This window comes from Clytia hemisphaerica, unplaced genomic scaffold, assembly GCF_902728285.1.
Source record: "Clytia hemisphaerica strain Z4C2 unplaced genomic scaffold, Clytia hemisphaerica genome assembly, whole genome shotgun sequence".
NCBI classification, from domain to species: Eukaryota; Metazoa; Cnidaria; class Hydrozoa; order Leptothecata; family Clytiidae; genus Clytia; species Clytia hemisphaerica.
The window spans coordinates 158181-182613 of NW_027103967.1; the positions used below are offsets into that span (position 1 = coordinate 158181).

At 37.1% G+C, this 24433-nt stretch overlaps 2 protein-coding genes across 2 annotated transcripts in view; one reads left to right on the forward strand and one right to left on the reverse strand.

Moving 5' to 3' along the window:
* The window catches only part of LOC136810359 (uncharacterized), a 25981-nt gene extending 12235 nt beyond the window's left edge, over positions 1-13746 (reverse strand). Inside the window, exons 1-16 of the mRNA XM_067066912.1 lie at positions 13561-13746; positions 11416-11543; positions 11076-11135; positions 10550-10671; positions 9075-9239; positions 8059-8226; positions 7278-7449; positions 6745-6922; positions 6158-6355; positions 5454-5653; positions 4746-4855; positions 4213-4431; positions 3608-3806; positions 2661-2877; positions 2083-2353; positions 208-1646 (exon numbers count right to left, since the gene is read on the reverse strand). Coding sequence (XP_066923013.1) covers positions 208-1646; positions 2083-2353; positions 2661-2877; positions 3608-3806; positions 4213-4431; positions 4746-4855; positions 5454-5653; positions 6158-6355; positions 6745-6922; positions 7278-7449; positions 8059-8226; positions 9075-9239; positions 10550-10671; positions 11076-11135; positions 11416-11487 — 3790 coding nt within the window. The 5' untranslated portion in view covers positions 11488-11543; positions 13561-13746. The remainder of the gene's footprint in view (positions 1-207; positions 1647-2082; positions 2354-2660; positions 2878-3607; positions 3807-4212; positions 4432-4745; positions 4856-5453; positions 5654-6157; positions 6356-6744; positions 6923-7277; positions 7450-8058; positions 8227-9074; positions 9240-10549; positions 10672-11075; positions 11136-11415; positions 11544-13560) is intronic.
* Positions 13747-20916: 7170 nt separating this feature from the next.
* Positions 20917-21945, forward strand: LOC136810369 (angiopoietin-1-like). The gene has a single exon (XM_067066920.1). The coding sequence runs from the start codon at positions 20941-20943 to the stop codon at positions 21886-21888; it is 948 nt and encodes a 315-aa protein (XP_066923021.1). The 5' UTR covers positions 20917-20940; the 3' UTR covers positions 21889-21945.
* The last annotated feature ends 2488 nt before the right edge of the window (positions 21946-24433 follow it).

A 24433-nucleotide genomic window follows, 5' to 3' on the forward strand; every position in this document is an offset into this window, starting at 1 on the left:
ATGGTGTAAAGTCTATTAGAAATTGTTAAATAAAGCTTTTGTATCAAAAGTGTAAGTTAAGGCAGCAACGGAAAACAAAATACAACGGGTAGAGCTTGGTTAAACCCACAACTGTTAACTCGTCTATGAAACAAACCAGGGCGTAAATATTCCTGAGCCCAGGAAGGGTTTCAAGAATTTAACCCAGTATTAACTTATGAATCACACCTGGTAAGAAAGCAGCCTTTGTTATTCGAACTTCATGTTGTTGTTTGGTTGGTTTGACCAACACCACACATCTCGCCACTGGGTGTTCCTCATCGAACACCTCATAAACGCCCGCCTCTTGAAACATAAGTGACATAACGCCCGAAGGCGTCGACTCGTTGTCATTAGTTGAAACAACTGTTTGTTCAGTTTGACCAATAGTTTTTAGAATATTGATTTTCTTTATGGCGGTTGAATGGACCGTGGGCGTTTTTAAGGAGCTGCGCCACTGGATCCAGACACGTTCGCCTGCTTGACATTCATAAAATCTTTGAGCAAAATTTTCTTTTAGCTCAATCAAAATCTCCTGCTTTTTCTTCAATACTTGCACAACACAAGTATCTAGCTCTGTTTCTCCATTAGAGTTTGTTTTTTGAGTGTGATAATAAAATACACCAGGTTCGGTAAAAGTTTCAATGTGCGAACCAGTCTTTGATGGATTATTGATCGTTTTCTCAGTCGTGTATACAGGGACGTATCCCGCATGTTTCAAACAATATTCAACACGCTCGATTGAATGCTGGGTGATACAATTAGACCAAGTCCAACGAATATTATCACCTTTGTAGACTCTTATCAAAGATTTCGTAAACCCGTTGTCGGTAACAACTGCATCAACGACAGGTTTCGGCTTGACGACGACTCTGAAAATCGGGTGATCGGCAAACGAGAATGAATACTCGTTAGCGCAGTTGAATTCTTGTGTCCATTTCTGTGTGGTCTGTATTTTGTCACCACTATCAAAACCTCCCGTTACTGGATAGGAATTCTGACCGGATACGAAAACCTGCTCTACTTTATTTTCAATCAAACTCTCTCCATCGGGTTGCAATTGAAAGGTCAGCGACTCTCCAGCGTAGAGTGTAAGATATTCAGGAACAAATTTCGTCCCTGTGATGGAGACAATTTTCCCTCGCTTTTCCATGGTACCATCTTTAATGATGACGTAAGGAATATCGCTCTCCATCGTTGAGGGTCTTGATTTTGGACGACCTTCAACAGTTGACGGTCTTGATTTTACTGGACTTTCATTCTTTCCTCGAGTAGGAGGTTTACTCTCCGCCGTTGATGGCTTTGAAACCTTCGAATAAATTGGTGTTTTGTTCTCTATCGTAGACGGTCGCCCACGTTCTGCAGTAGACGCCCGCGATTTTTGAAGTTGCACACGCTCAACGGTGGAGGGTCTTGAAGGTTGCTCTCCATCGCGGTTTGAAGCTCTAGATCTCTCCTCCCTACTATCGTTAACCTCCTCTACAGTGGATAAGCGATATCGCTGTTTTTCTATATCAACTGCGGCTTCTTTGGCTTTTTGGAGGGCAAGATGTTCTTTCGTTTTTGGCGCCTCGTCCCCTGAAACGTCAGTTGTTGACGCGTAGTCTGGTGGCATAACACAGAAGCGTCTGAAAGAAAAAATGTTTCAACAATGATATGGCCCAATGTTAGCAAAGTCTACCTATTTCTATATATCTACAGTGTTCAAAGAAATATTTCACAGATAAAAGTGACGGTTGATCAAAACTTATTTACTAGATAAGTACTTAGCAATGAAGTATAAGCCCGAAGGGCTAGAAGTCAATCTCTTTGGTAGGATTTGAAGCCAACAAATCCTACTAAAGTTGCGCGGCCTTGAGCGAGCCGCCTGGTTTTTACACAAATGACAGATTGAAACTAAAATTTACCGCTTAATTTTGAAAAATATATCACTCGAAAACAAAGGAATTGCTAGATTCAATTTTTTTTCTTGCCTGAGAAAGGTTAGAGATTGACCTCTAGCCCTTCGGTCTTGAAACTCAATGGTACTTAGTAAAAAGACAAGATTGTGGGTAAAAAACTTACTTGGAAGTAAGAGGTTTACTGGGCAGCATTCCTTTCATTTTGGCGATAGCTCGTATGAAAGACAACCCGGTTTTATTCAGTTTGATTCCCGATTGAGGTGCGTACAACTTGGTGCTAGGTTCGCCGATGATTGGGTTTGACCCATCCGTTGTGTAATACATTTCAACATTCTTGTCCGTTGATTGGTCATCCAGGAAAATAGTGTGGCCTTCACGAACATTACCCCCGTTTTTTGAAGTTGCAACCAGAGTTGGTGTTGGGGCTTCTTGTTCTGAAGAAAGAAATAAGGAGGATAGTATGTAAAGGACTACGATAATGGCATTATATAATATTAATGCTTAGACTTCTATGAAAAGGTATCTCGGTGGCATTTACTTCTCCGAATAAAAAAAACTTATACTCTTTAAAAAGGCCCGAAAAATTCACCTCGAAAAGTATTCAAGAGGCTGGAGAAAGCTAAATATATAGAAAAGTGTTTTAATAAATTGAAACAGTATCGTTTATGTTGCTAAATTTTGGAAAGGCTAACCCCTCTGTCTCTTCAAGACTAGGTTGAATATGCAAGAATGACATCATACCTGTACTTGCAACATTAACCACGCACTCATATTTCCCACTTTTAGCGTTCACCACATTGACTTGAAAAGTACCAACTTGTTTGAAAGAAAAGACTCGCCCAGTATTCGGGATAAACAAGTTTTCAATATCAACAAGAGATGAATCATCGAGGCAAACCACTGACCATTGCCAGACATCTACTGATGGTTTGTTGTACGTGAACAGGATGTCACTGTCCTAGAGATGGAAGAAAAGTCAGATAATTTTAATGAAAGTGGATACAAGTCATTTACAAGTGTAATATTATCAAGATATGAGACTGAAATATAAACAAAGCCAAAGAACCATGGCTTTATAAAAATCAAATTCCAAAACGCCATGCTATAAAGAAAAAATCGAAAATCTGAGCCCTTGAAAAGTAAAACAACCGAAGCTGAGCTGAAATTTATTAGTTCTTACCTAAAACAAAACATATCGTAATACTCAGAACAGTTCATTCTTCTTCTCTAATATACCTTATCGGCCCTTTTTACGCCGGCCCTTATTGGCTTTATTTTTTGGCTCGTGGTGTAATAAGGGCCGGTGTTAAAAGGACCAAAATTTAGCAATTTTTACCTAAAAGCGGCGTTAATTTTTTACCATTCTCTCAATTTAAGGGATTTTAGGCATGATTAAAGAATGAAAACTATACATTTTTTTACTCTATGTCCAAAACTTCACGAAAATCAATTATTTTCAATGGAACTTTCAAGAGTTTAATACTGAAAGATGATATTTTAATGTAAATTTTGGTTAATATTGACTGTTTTGAAGCCTGAATAGCGATTTTTACAAGTTTTGGCGTTATTTACGGCCCTAATAAGCCCAAAGTTAGGCTGTGGCGGAATAAGGACCGGCCGGCGTTAAATTAGGGCCGGCGTAAAAAGGACCGATAAGGTAGTTTGATGAACTGAAAGGAGGCATTTACCTTAACAATATGAATGTGGTCTAGCCGATAAAAAGCGGGGTCGACATTTTTCACGATCGTATCTGTGATTGCTGTATCAACCAATACGGTACTCCACACGTCGTCCGGAGCGAATTCCGAATTCCGGTCATGTGGAGTAAGTGAGACACATGTATAATGGTAAACGCCTGGTGTTAAAAACTGTTGGCTATGACATCGTCTGAAAGAGAAGACGCAAGAAAATCTGTTAGTTGGCTCTGTTTAGTCATTTCTAACTTAATCAAATTGCCAAATCACATGGCTTGTAAACAGGTTCTAGATCGTCCCATTTTTAGTTTGAATAAATTTAGTGACCCCTAGCTGGAGAGTGAACCTTGATTTACTGAGGCTATTCCTTGGTACCAGTCGCCACTAAACCTTTTAGCAACCTGGCCGGGGGACTGACGAGTTGTTTTTCCAAATAATAGACGGATATTTCAAGGAGCATTTTCCCTTTTAAATCAAGCGGTTATTTCTCTATGCAGATGGTACCATGCATCTAAATACTGGACTGCTTTTAGCAATTATTTTGCTTGCTTATCCATCATACCACTGATTAAAAAACTGAACTGCTTGTAAAGACAAACCTATTGGAGAAGAAGACATCATCGTCATCTTTGATCGCTAACCCTGCTTCACTGATTGAACTCAAAATATGTTTGGGCCACATCCAGCATATGATGTCTCCCGTACGTGCAACAACCGGGTCAGGTCGGACTCCTTTCGGGGAAACTTGTACTTTTAAGACTTGTTCTTTTTCCTCAACGATTACAGCCATGAAATGCGGTTCTCCCAACGCCCCGATGCTGAAATGACGAAATATTTAAAAAGGTTAAGGTCTGAAGCGTATAAAACGTAAATTTAAGTCAATATTTATAAATAATTCACTTTCGTTTTGTATTGAGAGTAACCATATAGTAAAAAAAATCTTTAATCACTCCAAAATGATGAACCTGACATTAAGTGTACTAATGTGTCACTTCAAAATCGCTATTTTGAAGCAAACCAGCTGGCACACAACATTATTTCAATGTTTATTTAACGTTATATGGACGTTGTGAACGTTAGATAGGCGTTGTAACAGCGTTGTGTGCCAACTGGGAAGGAATAGTATATTCACCTTCTGAAGTTGAATGTTCCAGTTTGGTCAAATCTCATGACGTAAGCTCCTGTGTTTTCTTGAATGGGACAATCAAACACCGAATCCTCATGTTCTCCACTAACATTGATCTAAAAAGTAAAACAAATAATGAGGCCTAAACTGATGTAGTGTCGCTCTTTTCGGCCTTTTTGTAACAGACTCTCCGACGCTTATATTCTATATGGCGCCCTCTTTCACATTGTCATAATTGCATTCGTTATGTAAAGATCGTATTTTAATGAGTCGCCCTTAAAGTGGAGGGCTATTATCTTGACCTTGTCAATAGTGTGTATACACGTATCAACTCTTAGCGGTCCAATCCAATTTATGGGGTAAATTTACAAGAAATTAACGTTGAAATTATGTGTCTGTAAGGATGTCAGTGCAATGACTTCATTTGTAATGTGCACAACAACTAAAGTTGAGGAGTGGCAGGGAAATTTCTAGGCCTTTTCTGCTACCGGGTAACGGTGGCAGAAGCGAAACTCGCAATCTTTGCTTGAATTTTGAAACTCAATCCTAATTTTTTTACATGAGCCATAAGAATCATGACAAAAATTTGATGTCCTAGGCCTAAGGGCAGAAAAAGCCCATTCTAAGGTTGATTAGTTCTTAGGTCTTAATAGTTCTCAACTAATTAAACAGAGTCTGGGTTGATTATTTTGTTCTTCGAGCTGAATTCAATACCTGTTCCAGACCACTGAGTTCATTAGTTGTACCAGTCCATTTCCACCAAACAATATCACCTTTCTTCGCTTGCACAGACTGCGGGAAGAATCCATTTTTCTTCAGCTTGACTTCATGATGTGTAGATGAAGGTTGAGCGACCAGACAGCAGTACAGTTGCTTCTCGTTACCTTCTCGTAATGTAGATGAGGTAAACGTTTCTGTAAAAACAAAACACAAAGTTAAGGAAACGCACTGTTTACTCCTTCGACGAACTTTATGTGTACTTTAATCTCCATAACTAGAACCCGCACGGGAACACAAAGTTGTTCGAGTTATGGAGATTTTAAGTATTGTAAAATTTATAAGGATAAGATTTTTAACTGAAGAGACGAGAAAACTTGTTTGAGTTAAGGAGGCATTCGAGTTATAGAGGTTTGAGTTGAAGAAACTCATACATTAGAGTACATTTACAAATTACAGCTCATTTTTGGTCTGTATTGAACTGCCAAGAACTGTCTAAGGCGTAAATTCTCCTAAATTTACAGCCAACCCTCATAATTGAGTGTAAAATATACGAAAACGCGCATAAAAAGAATAGAATATGAAACCCAGTTGATTCCTTTCAATCAGTGCCCAGCAAGAATATTGAAGACCAAGACTTTATCTTAAAAAAAGGAACCTAAAATCAAAATTTTGAAAGCTTGTTTTACTGTGTTGCTTACCTAAACCAAAATCGTTCAAGGTCGCAGAGAAGACACCAACGGTTCTCAAAATCTTATGGAACATTTTCTCCGGACTTTGACAACAACCCTTCGGTGAAGTAGGCTCATTGACGACTTGAAGTAAGCGGAAATCGTCAGATAGGTCGTTTCCGTTCCATGTCCACCATATACGGTCACCTTGGGTAACGGATCCCAATGCTAAAATGAAAATTATTCAGTAGTATCAAAATTTGTAGGTAAGTATATCCGTCTAGTGGCTGTCGGTGGACCCGGGAGTGAGAAAGTCTTTCTCCTTTCCTATTTGCGTTTAGCCAGTGCATTCCCACAAAACAATTTTCTTCTCTGTTAAATCGCAATAAAAAAGCTAATTTGCGTTAGACCTGGGAACACGAATGCTGAGGGGGAGCGCCACGCCTACTCTCAGCTCTCAGTAACTTGCCGCTTAGATCAGATTGCCCAATCTAAGCTACTCATTTGCTGAGTTGGCGGTGACTGGGGGTCGAACCCACAACCCTTAAGTTATAAGGCAAATGCTCTACCGAATGAGCTACCCGGCAACGAATAAATGTTGTTTGATGCAAACAAACCTGGTGAGAATTCATTGTTGGTAATTTTGACAACATGTTGTTTGGCAATCGGTTTGACGATAATGACACATTTCAAATGAGGACGTTCTCCATCAAGAATCTCATATATTCCAGCATCGTTGAAAAGATGGGAAAACAAACCAGCTGGTCTGGCAGGGTAAGAATCTTCAGCTATGACCTATTAGTGTAAAATATACGATTTAATAATCACTCATTCCTTTAGGAACCAGTAGAATTTTGTTCAAAATCAGCCGTTCTCTAATGTTCTCTTTGTACTCTATGCCTCCTATTATGATTCCTGATGGACTCGTGATTCCAGGCTAAGATTTGTTCTTAATTTTTCTTAATTTTTTTGAGATATCAAGTACAATTGATGTTATTTCTTTACACTCTTTTCTTTATTCGAACAATAAGAGCAACAAGGCTTAACCACTACAACGACACAATTTTGGATCGAAGAAAATATAAAGGAGTATGATGAACATATAGGTAGATGATAAATAAAAGAAATTGAAAGTTGACAAAATTCTCACCAGCTTTTCTGTGTTCGAATCACCGAGCTGACAAACACGTTTGATAAGGATAGAATGGGACGTGGTGGAGTTGGTTTGACTTTGTCTCCAATGAACCCACACACGGTCACCTGTGTTGATCTCGAACAGCGCATGCGTGAAACCGATATCACGAACGTCTAGTAAATGCTCCCTAAAACAAAGCATTACCGAGTTTATGTATCGGAGTGAAATCGATACAAAACAAAGTTGATAATTGATGTAAGGCTCTATATCGCCTTTGCTCACCTAAACAGACGACGATATTTTGGTCTTTTCAACTCTCTCTAATTCGAACCTCTATCATTCGAATTTCTCTATAATTCGAACTAAAATATTGGTCCCCTCAGCTGAAATAGTATGTAGTATAAACTACACTCTGTAATTCGAATCTTTCTTAAATTCAAAGAAGATTTCTAGTCCCTTGAAAATCGAATTAGAGAGAGTCAACTGTAAAACATTAAAGTACAAGCTCATTTTGGAAGAATTCTAGGGTTCCCTTATTGGGACAAATTTGACAAATTTTGATCAAATTTTGATCTTTCCAGGGGTAAAAAAATGAAAGTTTCCTATTTCTCCGACCCTTAGTGGGACTTTGGAAAAGGTACCCTTAAGGGCACATACCGTACCCTCTATTTGCCTAAGTACCCCCCCCCCATCCGGGCATTTTTCAAGGTTTAAACTATTTTTATCATTAAAAACACTGTTGCACAAATGAGAAGACATCTATAAAAGAGCCATTAGACAAAGAAGCGAATCGAACCTGAATTTTTCCACCACTTGCACAACACAAAATGCTCTCTCTTCATTTCGTGATTGTGTCTTGAAGAAATAAATTCCAGGAACGTTGAATGTTTGAAAATACGTTCCACTGTATTGTGCTTCTTGTCTTGAATCATAATCTTGATAACCTCCATGTTCTAAGCAATATCTGAAGTTAGAGTCATACGTTTAAATAGATTTTCACCAGGACTTTCAATCGGGCTAAAACCATGATAAAACTCACTTGAAGGAGGATCTTACACCCCCTTCTCACAGACCCGGTAGGATAACAGACTAAAAGTTGATGGGGATTGATATCCCCATATCTTTTATGTCCGAGAATTTTTTTGTTTTTTCAAGTCAGAAAAGTCAGTAGGGATGGGAAAAATAGTAAATTATTTTGCAGTGAGGATTGGTTTATTCGATCACTTTCTTTCAGTGGGGACAAAAATTGGAGGATAATTTGTCCCCGGGGACGATATTTTGACCCCCAGTGGGTCTGTGAGAAGAGGGTGTTATTTTGAAGATACAAATGTTAACAATTCTTTAAATAAAAATTTCATTGTACTCAATCCCCTATTATAGGCGGGACTTGACATGAGTCAACTATGAGGTGGAAGTTTCTCAAGTGGTGGGACCTGAATTTTTAGGTGCGACCTTGAACCCCTTGCACACTATGTGTTATATATTGGTTAACAACTAGGCAGATTCTAAATAAAGTCTTCCTTTTACCCACTAGGCGTAATATTAGGGTCAAATCTTTCTGATTTCACCTATACGACTAGGTTCATACCTAGATCATGCACTATTAGTTTCACGGTCTACTCGAGGCGAGATACGGGATATACAGGGTGAGTAAAAACCATATTGATGGCGAGGCTTATGCAATGTCTTCTCTTTTTTTCTTAATCGAACGTGAGGAAGACAGATACGGTTTATATCGCACCTCCACGTGATGTCTTTTGACCAATGAAATCCCGAGAATCTTACTGATGCGGGATAATAGAAAAACAGTACCTGCGTTCGATAATATTGTGTTTTTCTTCGCAATTTTTCCACGTCCAACGAACAGTATCCCCTTTGAACAATCGCACCACAGCTCCATTGAAACCCCCATCCGTTACCTTGACAACGTGAACAGGTTTACGGTTGACTACCACTTCAAGTAACGGCAGATCGCCACTAGAAATGAAGATATAATAGCAAAGTCATCAAAGAGTCCGTTTGAAGGATAAAATTATACGAGAACGCAAAGGAAATAAACCGCCTCCTTATCGGTACAGCAAGGTAAAGCAGGTTACCTTAATGATTTGCTAAATTTTAACGTCTAACAAGGTTTGGCCTAGGTCCCCTTCATAGGATAGGGGGCTGAAAACATGTACAAAAAAAGCCAAACTAATAAAAAAAGGTGATATGTGATTTCGGAAGAATTTGACCCACTGTCACTTAGTGCAACCTAATCCCTAAAGAAGGTATTAAAGTTAAGAAGAAATAATTCAAGAAATTAAACAAAATCAAAGTAAAGATTTTTCAGATTTTCTAGTCTTAAATTCTGATGAACATTGTAAACTAGCCTGGAAAAATGTGGCTTCAAAGTCACAAGCTCGGAAAACTATTGGTGGGAAAGGAGTGGGAGAGAGATGCTCAAACACTAGACCTTTTCATAAATTACGTCATAAACAACATTTACCTCATTTCAATATATTGGGTGATTCAAAGAGGAGTTAGCCCGGGGTCCACTTAAAACTTTTTTATAGACTGGATGGCACAATTAAGTGGCCCGGTAGTATATGGTAATATGCTTTTGCATAGGCGGACTGTAAAACAGTCCGCCAGATTTTAGTTGTTATTGTTATTTGGATTTTTAGCATTTTCTCTCAAAATGGTGACCTCGCCAAACACTCCTAGTCTACTTCACTGGACTCAGCGTCATAAAAAATTATCAAAAAGCAAAGTTCAGCCAAAAGTAGACTCTAGTCTACAGAGGAGTTCATAAGAAGTTTACTCTATTGTAAATGTGAGCTTGCAGTCTCAAGGGATTTAATTACCTCGGTAATCTTTTTAAAATGAGGAAGCATAGTTTCTACCCCCCCCTACATTTAGGGGGGTCTTGGGTTTTGATGAACCAAAAGCAAGGCGGGTGTTAAAAGTATGACTTTCCTAAGGGAGGTTGCCAGTTAAAGGGGGGGTCTTCTTACCTAAGAGGGGGTCTTTTTAGATAAGGGGGATCTTCCTTGAATTATGACTCTTGTACAATCGTTCCATTTATACTGATTTTCTAAGGGTGGGTGTGAAATTTTAAATGAATTTCCTAAGGGGGGGTTAGCACTTAAGGGGGGGTTAGCACTTAAGGGGGGGGGTCTTCTTACCTAAGGGGGGGGTCTTGACCCCTCTAGAAACTATGGGAAGTTGTTGCACTAGAAATAATTTATGAAAAGGCTTATTAGAACGGACTCTCCCTTCTTTGGAAGTAATCAAAAAGTACTGCTTACCACTTGAAAAGGTATTTCCTTGCCAAGTTCAATTCTTGGCTCCAAGTGCCTTTTGATACGATGGGCTGTTCACTAGCGAAACCCCCGTCTACACGTAAACACGAATCACGATCACGATAGACCTGTAATAGAAGAAATAACATTTGGTTTTCAGTAGAAAGGTTGATACGTTAGTAAGAAAGTGATAATGAAGTTTAGTTTCCACGATTCAAAAATGATTAATAGTACAGAAAATGAGTCCAAGAAGTTCAAGCTTACTAGGGGTCACATAACGTCAAAATGTATGAAGTAAGTTCTAAAGTATTTTTTCTAATTTGTAAACTCAAACGAAAATAACTTTACTTATTATCTTAATCAATATATTTCTTTCGCGTAGAAGGGTCAGCTAGAGAACCCTGCAAACACAATCCTTTGAGTTCATTTTGACCCTAAAACCAAATCCACTTGTAGTTTTGATAAAGGGCTACTCCGAAGATTCATTTGATTTCAGAAATAGAAATTGTGATTCCACAAATTTCACAAATACCTGATACACTTCATGGTGTCCAATCTCTGACGTCACATCTTCTAGCTGGAAAGTGATCGCCTTGATAAGGAAATGTTGAATTTTCAAAAAGATTTGTTAACTATTTAGGCGGACGACTCCCGTTAACGTGCTTTACATAAACTATTGCGAGCATCGTTTTAAAGTATAATTGCAAAGATACTTTAACGTCATCATAGATATAAGTGTTTGAGAGAGTCTGCACTTTTTGCATATCATGAATATGAAAAAAAAGTCATAAAGTAAAGTTTTGCCCCAAATGATAAAGAAAGGTGAAATAAACCAAGCAATTTATTATTTCGTACATGAAAATTAGTTTTACCTCTCCCTCATATAAGGTGATTTTTTCCGGCTTGAAGCGTTTTTCAGTGATTAAGATGGTATGGCCTTTCATTGTGTTGTCATTGTTTAGTGGCTATCCAAGTGATTTGCAAGTGAGCACTATGGAGTCTAAAAAAATAGATTAATAGATCTTATCGGAGTTTTGATTTTTCTAAAAAAGCGATGCATTGTGAGAGTATTATAATGGAAATCTCTTAGGAATTCCTCGAGAGAATTCTATTGTAATACTCCCAAAACAATCTCACAATGCCTCGCTTTTTTAGAAAACTCAAAAACTCCAAGAAGATCTATTGTTTGATTACTATTCACTCAGTAATTTTTAAAATGGTTCTGAGTGAAATATTTTAGCTCTTTCAAAGGCAAATTTTGAAATATTACGGTTTATCCTAAAAAACAAATAGATTTTAAAGATGTACAATATTTCGAGATTTCCTACAGATACTGGCAAAACTTCTAGTGCTGCTTCGAACTTATGATTTGAGACATATTATGGTAGAATAATATTGAACTGGTAAAGGACACCAGGGAGGTCAGCTTTCAATAAGCCAATAGAATTAAAACCAGATCTATTACCCGACCAATTACCATTGCGGCGAAAGTTCCACATTATTTCAATTTTATATTTTACAAATTTCATATCAACCATTAACAAGATTGATGTCACGACTAAAGTCAAGAATATTCTCAGTCCCAAATTTTCAAGAAATAGGAATTGTCATTTTAAGGTACTTCCTAGCGACACAATAAAAAAAGGTTCAACAATTTCCCTTCTGTTTTTAACTCTATTTTTTTACTTTTCTTTTTTAGGAGGGCGAAATCCGTCTGATATTCAGAGAATTCAAAACCTACGTAAAAATTTGCTTGATTAAAATCTGCTCTAATTTTATTATTAGAAAACACACTATTCTAACATAATAAGGTAGAAATTCTTCCATCTCATCCCATAGGGGAACGTAGAAAAAAGGTCCAATACGAAGGAGAGACGTCGATGTAAAGGCGCATTTTAAAGGTATATCGGTAAAAAAAGAGAAGTATTTTTCTATTCGAATTACTTATAGTGTAGTTTGAATTTCTTGTAAAAAATTTACTTTGATTTTTTTTTCTTAAATTATTTCTTGTCTTCCTAACTTTCATCACGGCGTATTCGCAAAAAAAAATAAAACCATTAATTTTTGATGAGTCTGTTTATGTTGTCGCATAGAAAACAAATTCACAGCATGCATCGAGAGTCTTTCTCCTTGAGAATCCCAATAGGAAATTGAATATCGCAAATACTACAGAAAACCTTTTTTCAACATGGCGGATTGATATGGCTAATGCCAGTCGAAAGGCATCGTGGGTAATTAGGACCACTGCACTCTGATAACGACTTTCTGTTGGTCTATATTGGGTCTATATTTTTACACCCCTGTCTCACAGCCCCAGTGGAACTTTTTTCTTCAGTGGGGATAAAAATCCCTATTGAAATCTCAATGGGGATAGACATTTTTTATTCCAAGGTTAAAAAATCCAGTAACGATGGTTTTGGAGTGCAATTTTTAGATAATGATTTTCGAGTGGGGATGAAATCAAAGTCAATTTCCCAGTGGGGCTGAAATTCCAGGGTAATTTTTCACCGGGGACCAAACTTTTGCCAAATTTTCCAGTGCAGTGGGGCTGTGGTCCCAGTGGGTCTGTGACACAGGAGTGTAATGCTTTTGCGTCTAACCAGGTCTAACCAACGGGAAGCAGTTCTGATTGCCCATGATTAATTTTGATCCTGACATGACCTTTACCGAAGACAAGGTGACATCTAGAAAGTTTGGCTAAGACATAGGTTTGGTTCTTGTAGTCTGGTTCTCTAGTCTAGCAAGGGATAACTGACGAATGGCTAAAAATTGTCAAGAGAGCCTGTCAGCAAAGGCAGTTGTTTGAAAGCATTTATAACATACACAGGAAAAACTTATCGACTCCCTAGGTTATGGAAATGTATTTTCAAAATCTGAAAGTCTTCTTAAGTGTCACCTTTAAAACCTCAGGGTTCACGAACTAGATTATATTTTGTTTGATAAAATTATAGAAGCTCTACATAGAAAGTGATTTTAACCCATATAAAAATGACCATAATATGACCTAAAAAACTTACTGTGAAATAAATCTCGAACCACGTTTATTAACTTTTTTTTTTAATTTCTTCTTCCTCGTTTCAGTTCCAATTAAATCTTTAAATTCTTTAAATTTGACAAAAAAATATACTTATCCCTCAGTTAGCATATTTTTGTCAACTTCTAATTATTTTTTACCTTTTTTTCCCATAGCAACTTGCAAGCATTCTTGTCCAGGGATTCAGCATTCCATTAGCACCTAGCAAAAGCAAAGTGGATATTCATCTAATAGAAATATCTACAAAGCAAACAAGACTGAAACAGACTTGTTTCTAGGAACATTTATAGAGTCGCAACAATTAACAATTTAGTTTCCAGACCCTTTCACGTGTACTTGAAGATGATAAACAAAGGGGTCTGAGTAACAAGTTCCTTCATAATATTTATTTTTAATCAAAGTGCTAAAGAGATGATATGAATGTATCTTAAAACAATAGAGCTAACAAACAGTCAAAACATTAAACAAATATCATAAAATTTTGTGAAAGATTTTAAATGAGGAAATTCTCTTAAGATACTTTAAAGGGGGATTTAAACTTTTTTTATAGGAACAAAATTGTAAAATCAGTCAAAAGAATGAAACAGTGGCGTCTCCATAACTCGAACACGCACGGGGAACGCAAATTTGATAGTGTTAAGGACATTTCAAGTTATATAGTAAGGTTTAAGGCATTGTTAACTGAAGGGACCATACAAGTTCTTTTTATAAAACAAACTATATAACAACATAAGGCATCGATAGCCAAAATCTTAAGAACAAGTTAAGTTAAGAGGCATGTTAAGGCTTTGCGGACTCTAAAAGACCCAATTTCTTAGGAAAATGGACCAAAATACTCATAAAATGGTGAAATTAAGAACATGTTAAGAACATTTTTAGGCTTATAACTCAAAAAGTTTAAGAACACCCGAAGGCTTAAAAATTTTTGGATACAAAATCAAAACGTGGAAAACTTGTTCGAGTTAAAGAAACTCCATTGTAATTTTATGAAATACATGTTTTTTTATAAGCATAACGCTTATAAGCATATGAAGGCTGAATATTTGCAGAATTCCTAAGCATATGTCAGCCTGAAATATTTTTCAAGTTGAATTTTTTATCTGTTTAAAAAGGTTTGGTAGAGGTCAAGTACAAATGACAATCCACGGCTAGCTACCGCTCCCAAAATCTGAAATTTTTTTTACAAAATTTCTGAAATTTCACCAAAAACTTAGCTCGGGGTGAATCATAAGCATGATTCATAAGCATATAATAAGCATAAGCTATGCCTGGATGCTTTGAGAACTTGTGAAAGCATACACAAGCCTGACCATGGGGCAGACACTTGTAGAAAAAACACGTAGTCACACAGAGATAAACAAAGGTTTCAATCAAGGTACAAAATGCGCTATAAGAATCATAAAACATTTTTATAAAAATTTCCCAACAACAACTTGATCTTCGTCTAGAATACTCACTATTTCGCCATCGGCCATACTTCACTAACGTAAATGGACCCCCGGCTGGAACACGTCGTTACAGCGTTCATTTAAAATGGAAATCCTGGATGTTAAAGCAATGTTTGCCAAGGTTTGGACTTGAGTTGTCTGTCCTCATTGGAAACATCGCATAAATACATCATCTTTGTACCAAGGGTTATACTGTAAGCTTTTGGACATTATAAAATGCTGTTGATGCCATAATGATTTAGTCATCTCTACCTCCTATCTTCTGCTGTCTCTCCAATCTAGTTTGTGAGGTTGATGACATTATCTCCAACCAGTTACACATCAATAATATCTTTTTACTGTCCGCACAGCGCGAAACGATTTTGGAGTAATATTCCTCCGTTATGATTCCTCAAAGATGAAGAAAACTTGAAATCATTGCTTTTTTCTGTTATTTTTGTCACTAAAAATATAAAAAAGTCCATGAGTGCTTGTTTCACTTTATTGTTTCACAGAAGGTATAGGGATGGTTGTAGTATGAAAATAGCACTGAATGGGGGAGGGTCATACATCATACAAAAAATGCTCAATCACTTGGGCGTACTTCAATGGCGGACGATATTTTGGCCAATTTTTCAGTAGGAAGGGTTCCCAGTGGGTCTGTGAGAAGTGGGTGTTTTAGATGTTTCGTTCTTTATACGATTTTTTAGGCTCAAAACTCAATTAATGAATACCCGAAGGTTTTATAAATTCTGGACATTCCAATAGAAAAAGGCGTAGTTAAATCTAACTGGAAAAGTACCGAAATCTTTAACTTCCTTTTGGTTATCAGCAAAATGATCTCGCCATCACTTTACTATGGGTTTTTCTTTATGGGTTTTTCCATTAAATGAGCAGGCTTCCTGGTAGAAATTAATACAAACTGACCCGATCCTTAATCAAAACTAACAAAATATCATATTCTATAAATTTGATATTACTAAAATCATAGTTAACTCCCCTCGTCATACCATGACATGTCTAAATTTTGTAATTATTGTATATAAAAGAGTCAAAGGAGTCAACAAAGAATTCCGTAGGGAATTTCCCTTCTGTCCACTATTTCTCTCAGTTTGAACCACAAGTGATTTTGTGGTTTAGAGAAGCTGGCTAAATCGATCTGCCAGGATGCAGTGCTGATGAGTCCCGTATACCTTCTCTGCCACCCAAATCTCCTGAGTGAATTCAGTTGAACAGAAATTTTTATTTTCTTCACATATATAATATAACACAAGGCTTTATCTATAACACAACCGCGTGGCTTTATCTATTACAATGCTTTAAAAAATACAAGATCTCGACTCTAACATAAAGAAAATACCGATATAATTCTTTGTAAAAATAATGAAAAAGGAAATCAAGATTCGAGTCTTATAAGTATTAGATTATTTAACAAATATACCTAAGATATCCTTTGTAAATATAAATTAAGAGAAGCTCGGTGAACTTTCATTTTTCATTGTTATATTTTATTGTTCTTATTGCATCTTACTGGCCTCAAATAGTTTTTATCCAATTCGTTATTTCGACGGTAAAAAAAGCTTTAACAGAGGGAGGTCGGTAAAAAAAATCCCAAACATACGTATATAACTAAAAGAAAAGGATGTCCGAGAATTTTTTTCGCCCACCACCCCATTTTAGAGAAGAGATATTTTAATACCCATGGGATATTTTGACACAGAGACCACCCTGTTTTGTCTTTTCAAGACAAATTTTTTCGTCTCGTGAACATTTTCTAAAAAAAATGCTGCTTTTGCAATAAAACAAGCCTGAACACTGATTGGACATACCTGATCATTAAAGTTAGAGCAAGTAGGGAAGTGTAATACCTTATCGTGGAAAACTTCGTCGGGGAAAAGTGACGAAACGAAATTTTGTCTCTAAGTGAGGTATATTTTTCCCCGACGAAAATTTTTCCCTGGCTTTAATGCGTTTACCAACTACCAGCAAGTGACGGGTACACCCGACGAAGATTTTCCCCGACGAAGTTTTCCCCGATAAGGTATAGTCGAGTGCTGGAACGGCAAGGGGATAATCAGTAATCGTTCGAGTTACGGAAATTCGAGCTATAGAGAGACAGCATAGCCTAACGATCACCTCAAGAGTTTATGGAGAGATAATCGAGTTGAGGAGGTTTGAGTTATGAAAAGTCGACTGTAGTTTCAAGCGATATAATAGAAAAGATCATGAAACGAAAAATCCAAAACGGCGATTTCCGGCATATTTAGCCGAAAAAAATTTTTCTCAGAAATCCGACTCGGCCACATTTTGAGCATTGCTAATACGCATCAATGTGCATAAAGATCGGAAAATACTAATGATAAAATCTCGAGAAAATGTCAAAAAACCGGTTTTTTCGGCAAAATCTTTTTCGAAAATCGGGCTCCGTCACATTTTGGGCATTACTACTTTGCACCTTTGTGCCAAAAATCAGAAAAAACTAATGAGCAAATCTCCAGATAAGCTGATAAAGGACGGACGGACGAACGGACAAAGGTTAATTTATAGGACCTCCAGGTAGGTCCAAAAATCATTTTTTGCACAAGGTGATACTTAAGAACAATGCTACTTCATGAATCGAGTAACAGAAAGACATTTTGACTGGATGCCAAAATAATCGATAGGAAATTTTTTTCAAATGAGAAATTTTTAACTTCTGTATGTTTTTAGTATTTTAGTATGAATAGCTTTTAAAGGGGCATAAAAGTAGTAAAATGTAAACATTGCACGAACCACGTGTCTTTAAAGAGAACAATTAAAATCACGTGTCCAAAACAAACTTGTAAAACGCTAATTGAAACAATAAATTAAATAAATTTGATATTACTAAAATCATAGTCCACTCCTCTCATCGTACCATCCCATGTCTAAATTTTGTAATTACTGTATATAAAGGAGTCAAAGGAGTCAATAAAGAATTCCGTAGGGAATTTCCCTTCTGTCCACTATTTCTCTCAGTTTGAACCACAAGTGAATTTGTGGTCTAGAGATGCTTGCTAAATCGATCTAGCCAGCCAGTGCAGTGCTGACGAGTCCCGTATACCTTCTCTGCCACCCAAATCTCCTGAGTGAATACAGTTGAACAGAAATTTTTATTTCCTTTACATATAATATAACACAAGGCTTTATCTATTACACAACCACGAGGCTTTATCTATTAGAATGCTTTAAAAAATACAAGATCTCGACTCTAACATAAAGAAAATACCGATATAATTCTTTGTAAAAATAATGAAAAAGGAAATCAAGATTCGAGTCTTTTAATAAGTATTAGATTATTTAACAAATATACCTAAGATATCCTTTGTAAATTTAAAAAAAATGTTAAAATATAAATTAAGAGAAGCTCGGTGAACTTTCATTTTTCATTGTTATATTTTATTGTTCTTATTGCATCTTACTGGCCTCAAATAGTTTTTATCCAATTCGTTATTTCGACGGTAAAAAAAGCTTTAACAGAGGGAGGTCGGTAAAAAAAATCCCAAACATACGTATACTAAAAGAAAAGGATGTCCGAGAATTTTTCGCCCACCACCCCATTTTAGAGAAGAGATATTTTAATACCCATGGGATATTTTGACACAGAGACCACCCTGTTTTGTCTTTTCAAGACAAATTTTTTCGTCTCGTGAACATTTTTCTAAAAAATGCTGCTTTTGCAATAAAACAAGCCTGAACGCTGATTGGACATACCTGATCATTAAAGTTAGAGCAAGTAGGGAAGTGTAATACCTTATCGTGGAAAACTTCGTCGGGGAAAAGTGACGAAATTTTGTCTAAGTGAGGTATATTTTTCCCCGACGAAAATTTTCCCTGGCTTTAATGCGTTTACCAACTACCAGCAAGTGACGGGTACACCCGACGAAGATTTTCCCCGACGAAGTTTTCCCCGATAAGGTATAGTCGAGTGCTGGAACGGCAAGGGGATAATCAGTAATCGTTCGAGTTACGGAAATTCGAGCTATAGAGAGACAGCATAGCCTAACGATCACCTCAAGAGTTTATGGAGATAATCGAGTTGAGGAGGTTTGAGTTATGAAAAGTCGACTGTAGTTTCAAGCGATATAATAGAAAAGATCATGAAACGAAAAATCCAAAACGGCGATTTCCGGCATATTTAGCCGAAAAAAAATTTTCTCAGAAATCCGACTCGGCCACATTTTGAGCATTGCTAATACGCATCAATGTGCATAAAGATCGGAAAATACTAATGATAAAATCTCGAGAAAATGCCAAAAAACCGGTTTTTTCGGCAAAATCTTTTTCGAAAATCGGGCTCCGTCACATTTTGGGCATTACTACTTTGCACCTTTGTGCCAAAAATCAGAAAAAACTAATGAGCAAATCTCCAGATAAGCTGATAAAGGACGGACGGACGAACGGACAAAGGTTAATTTATAGGACCTCCAGGTAGGTCCAAAAATCATTTTTTGCACAAGGTGATACTTAAGAACAATGCTACTTCATGAATCGAGTAACAGAAAGACATTTTGACTGGATGCCAAAATAATCGATAGGAAATTTTTTTCAAATGAGAAATTTTTAACTTCTGTATGTTTTTAGTATTTTAGTATGAATAGCTTTTAAAGGGGCATAAAAGTAGTAAAATGTAAACATTGCACGAACCACGTGTCTTTAAAGAGAACAATTAAAATCACGTGTCCAAAACAAACTTGTAAAACGCTAATTGAAACAATCATTTTTTTAATTTTGACATGTGACATTTGTTTTGATTTTGTATCCCGCTGCAAACGGTTTGTTTACAAATTTCGTCACTACTTTTATGCCCCTTTAAATGAAGCAACGTTGTCAATGTAACGACAGAGAAGATGTTTTACAATCCCATTTTATATTCATACAGCACATGGAGTGATTGGACATTCAAAGGAAAATGTTATATCGGATGGTCAATCGTCACCTTTTTTTCTTTCCTATCTCTTATCCTATTTTTTCTCTTTTCTGACTGTCTGAGTTTCTGAGACTTAGTTTCTCATTTCTGACTGAGTTTTCATACCTGTCAATCATTTGTCCATCGATTTCGACCAGTCTAATTTTCGCACCGAGTGGGATTCGAACCACCACCAAAGAAAGACCTTCAGATTCGGAAGCCAACGCTCTATCCGTTGAGCCATCGCCGCACAGCAAAATCACGCAATTCATAAAATATTATACCGAACTGGCAAAAGACGGGGGTAATATTATTATAATATGGGTAAAAGTACCCCTTTTTTAAACCTGACTGAAATTCGAGCCGTTACTAGCAACCCTGCGGGGCCCAAGGCGCCGAGCATGCACCCGGCACAGTGACAAGCCGTTACTAGCAACCCTGACCCTACCTAACTGTTAGTTAATCAATTCCAAACAACAAAACCCCCGGAAAGGTGACTATCAGCGATCCGTGGATAAAAAAATAAAATAAAAAAATGAAGGTAACTTTTGGCCATCCGATCTAAGAGCATCCATTTAAAGGAGATATTCAGAGAAGAATTTCCGGGGGTCAGGGAAGTTAATAAATTTTTGAAAGAGTTTGATTTAGATTTATTTTATTAATATTTAAAGGAGTAGTACTACCAGAAGATAAATTTCCAAGAGTTTCCAAAAACCTGAAACTTTTTCCAGGGCGTAAATGAAAAGTTCATCTACCCCACCCCCTGTTTTGTTTTGTTAAAACAACACCCAAACCCCATCAATCAAAGTATAGAAAAACCTTCATGATCAATAAATTCAAATAGATTCATGCTTGAAGTAGTATTGAACTTGTAAATGACTTTAATTCATTATTTAGTAAGATTTACCATGACAGCAAAATTAAATGAAAATTGTAAAAAAAAGGAAAAAAAATCCCAATCAGAAATTAATTTTAGTATCAAAAATTTCTAATTTCTAAAGGCATAAAGATGGATGCTTCTATACTTTGGTTTGGCCTCCTTTTTTGTGTTAATTTCTCATTTGGGCAATTTATGCCATTTCTACCGTTCAAACATATTCATTCGAACACTGCTATTGATGGACCTCGACCATGGTTTGATGGAGAAGTAGCTTCAAAAGATCATTGCTTCGATAAATGCGTCAAAAACTTCACTCATTGTGAATATGTACAACATAAACAAATGACCACAACAACATGGCTTTGCAGGCTTTTCAATGTCATCTCTGACGTGTCAAATTATTTGGTTTCACAAACCGGAGAAATGCTGGCTCAAGCTGTCCATGAAAACATTGGCTGTGCAGATTGGAGAGCTAGAGGATACACGCAGTCAGGTATTTACTGGATTTTCTACAACAGAAATAAGTTCAAAGTATATTGTGGTCTTTACAGTTCAGCTTCATGGACAATGATAGAGAAACGGCATGATGGTTCGGTCAATTTCACTCGGCTGTGGCAAGAATACAAAGACGGTTTCGGAGATCTGAGTGGTGAATTTTATTTGGGTAATGAAAACATCCATCTCTTAACAAAAGACCGTGAAATGATGATTTATCTTCAACTTTATGCTTTCGATGGAACGAAGTATGCAGTCGGATTAAATGGCTTCTCTATCCAGAATGAAGCGAACAAATATAAGCTGAAGTCAGGTACTTATAATTTTGGATCCACAGACCTTGCAAATGCATGGAGAGATTTGAACGGAAACAGATTTTCGACTGCTGACAACGACAATGACGCCGGGTGTGCAGCCAAGTGGAAAGCGGGATGGTGGTTTAGATCGTGTGGGTCAACTATGCTTCATGGCCCATATTCCGGTACACAAAATATCCCAAAGAATGAAGGAATCGTCGTACGCCTTCTAAGAGGAGAAAACGAGAGCTTTCGAAAGTTAACCGTTCTTATTAGGCCTGTCTAAACAAAATGTTGTTAGAAACGTTTGTAAAGAATAATATAGACATGCTGTTCGTCAACTTTTACTAGAAAAATAGATCAATGTTTTGAGTGTTATATTTATATATCGGACAGTTTGCACACACTGTAATATTTGTTGCTTTTTATCTTAAATGACGTTATTCGTGATTTGCACCACTGGAGAGTCTTCTGAGAACTTCCATCCAAATACGTCACTTAAACAATAGCAAAAGTGACGTATTGGGTGAAGAAAAAAACAGAAAAGTTGCATAATTTCGTGAAGTCGTTGCAGTGGTGCATATCATATATTGTAATGAATTCAGTATCCCTAAACTGTATTATTGGGCTTTCCCAGAAAAAAAAACATATATTCTGATTACTCATGAGACTGATATGAATTTATCATTAATATTAATAATCTCAATATAAAGTTATTCATTCACTTATCAATCACGTTACCAAGCTCTCTTGATACAAATGACAAGTCATTTTTATATTCATGAAGTAGGGTTGGACGATTTTTTCAGGGGATCTAACCACTAACCTATATTCAACACCATGGACTATAAGCCAGATCCGCTGTTACTAGGGGGAGAAGGGGTGAAATTATTGGACGCTACTGAAATTTGACTTTGATTTTTAGAGGCTATTGTACTTAAAAGAATTGAGTTTCAAGCCCGAAGAGCTAAAGGCGAGACTCCTGGATGGGTAATGAGACCACTTATTTCCCATCCAGAACGCCCACGCGTAGTTTTTACACCAACGCCAGATTGAAACTAAAATCTATCGCTAGATTTTAGAAAATGTAGTTCTCCAAAACAAATGAACCGCTAGATACAATCCGTCCTCATGACGCGTTCTATGCGCGTTTTGGATGGGAAATAAGTGGCTTCAATTTCTCTTGCCTAGGTTAAAGGGTTAAAGTTTCAGCTCTAGCCCTTCGGGCTTGAAACTCAATGCTTAAAAGGATATCCTTTATAAAGTTGGATAATATTGAGAACGGGGATAAATCCAGGGATGTGAAAGGATGTTCAGAGTGAGCCAAAGCAAAAGTAGGACAGGTAATGGCGTGAAAATTTTAGTTTTGCCTAGGATGCGCGCATCTCTCAGTTTAGGGTCCGGGGCGTGAAATTTCGTTTAGTGGCGGTAGACAAGGAATACGCCCCTGCTCTCCGCCCCCTTGTCTCTACTAGACCCAGTATCTTTCCTCGTGGTCTTCATTCTCATTCGATCCTTCGCGAAGTTCGGGTGTTTATTTTTCAGCAGCTACAAAAATTTTCATACTATCAAAAAGAAATAATACCATACCTTGTACAAAGAAAAACTCGACAAAAAACTCAGACCAGGAACGTTCAAGGAAAGATTGGGGTATAAATTATCAACCGACAATCTTCGTCAGAAACTACGATCGCAAAACCTGCAAACAACCTGTAAGAAGATTGAACTACAAAACCGTTTATTCAACCACTTCAATCCCAACCCTATTCAAACTACTACCGAACCGATAACACAAGCCAACCTATCTACACTAATCCGTGAGTTTAAGATGCTACGATCAGACGTTGAAACTATGAAAAAAACACAGCAAATTTAGCAACATAAATGACAACATTAATAATAATAATCCAACACCCTCCTCCGTCAAAAATCCTCAACAAATAATTTCCGTCACAGGAGAGGAAATTCGTGCAATCAATACACAGAAACATAAACAACAACAAAGCACAAACATGATTCGGCAAAAAATATCATCGAAATTAGCAATGATGAAACTGAGCAAAATGAGCACGACCAACAGCGTGATTCACCCACTTTTGGATTGACATTACCACCAAATAGCACCCACATAAATCAACGTACATTTCCTAGTTCTAAAAAACCATACACCCCACCGGGACTTAAGACTGCTATCCTACTCTCGGGTACTTAATAGCCAGGGGGTTGGAATAAGCGGGGGGGGGGAGGGGTTGGAAAAAAATTCAAAACTTTATAAGCGGGGGATTGGAATAAATATGTCCTGCTGTCCTGCGCATCCGTAATGTTTAGAAATATGTTATATTGTTTAACGTTTTTAATCATTTTATAGATTTTAAAGATACTAATGAAAACAATTAGACTTTCCCTTATTCAACTATTTAGCCCCAGTCTATTGTAACAGACATGACCGACATAATTCTCGACACACTAGAAAAATGAAAAAAAAAAAAAACTTATTTACAACCATCTCCTCGAATAAGAGAAACAAAGAAGTTTTTCAGCAAGTGATTAAAATGCTTGAAGGACGATGTGCTGTCAATGATACCACATTTATGTTCACTGTTGAACAAACCAATGAAGGGCGAAGGGCTAGATCCGCGGCCTTCATCGAAAAGTAAAGCAAGTTTTGGTACGAATCCTACCAAAGAAATCACGTGACAACAAGCAACTTCCCTGGTTTGAGAGTAGCGAAATAGTGTTTGCCGCCTACTTTTTTTATCTCGCGCTCCGAAAACAATTAAAATGCTAGATCCTATTCGCATAGTGCGGAAAGGGGTCCGACCCCCCCCCTT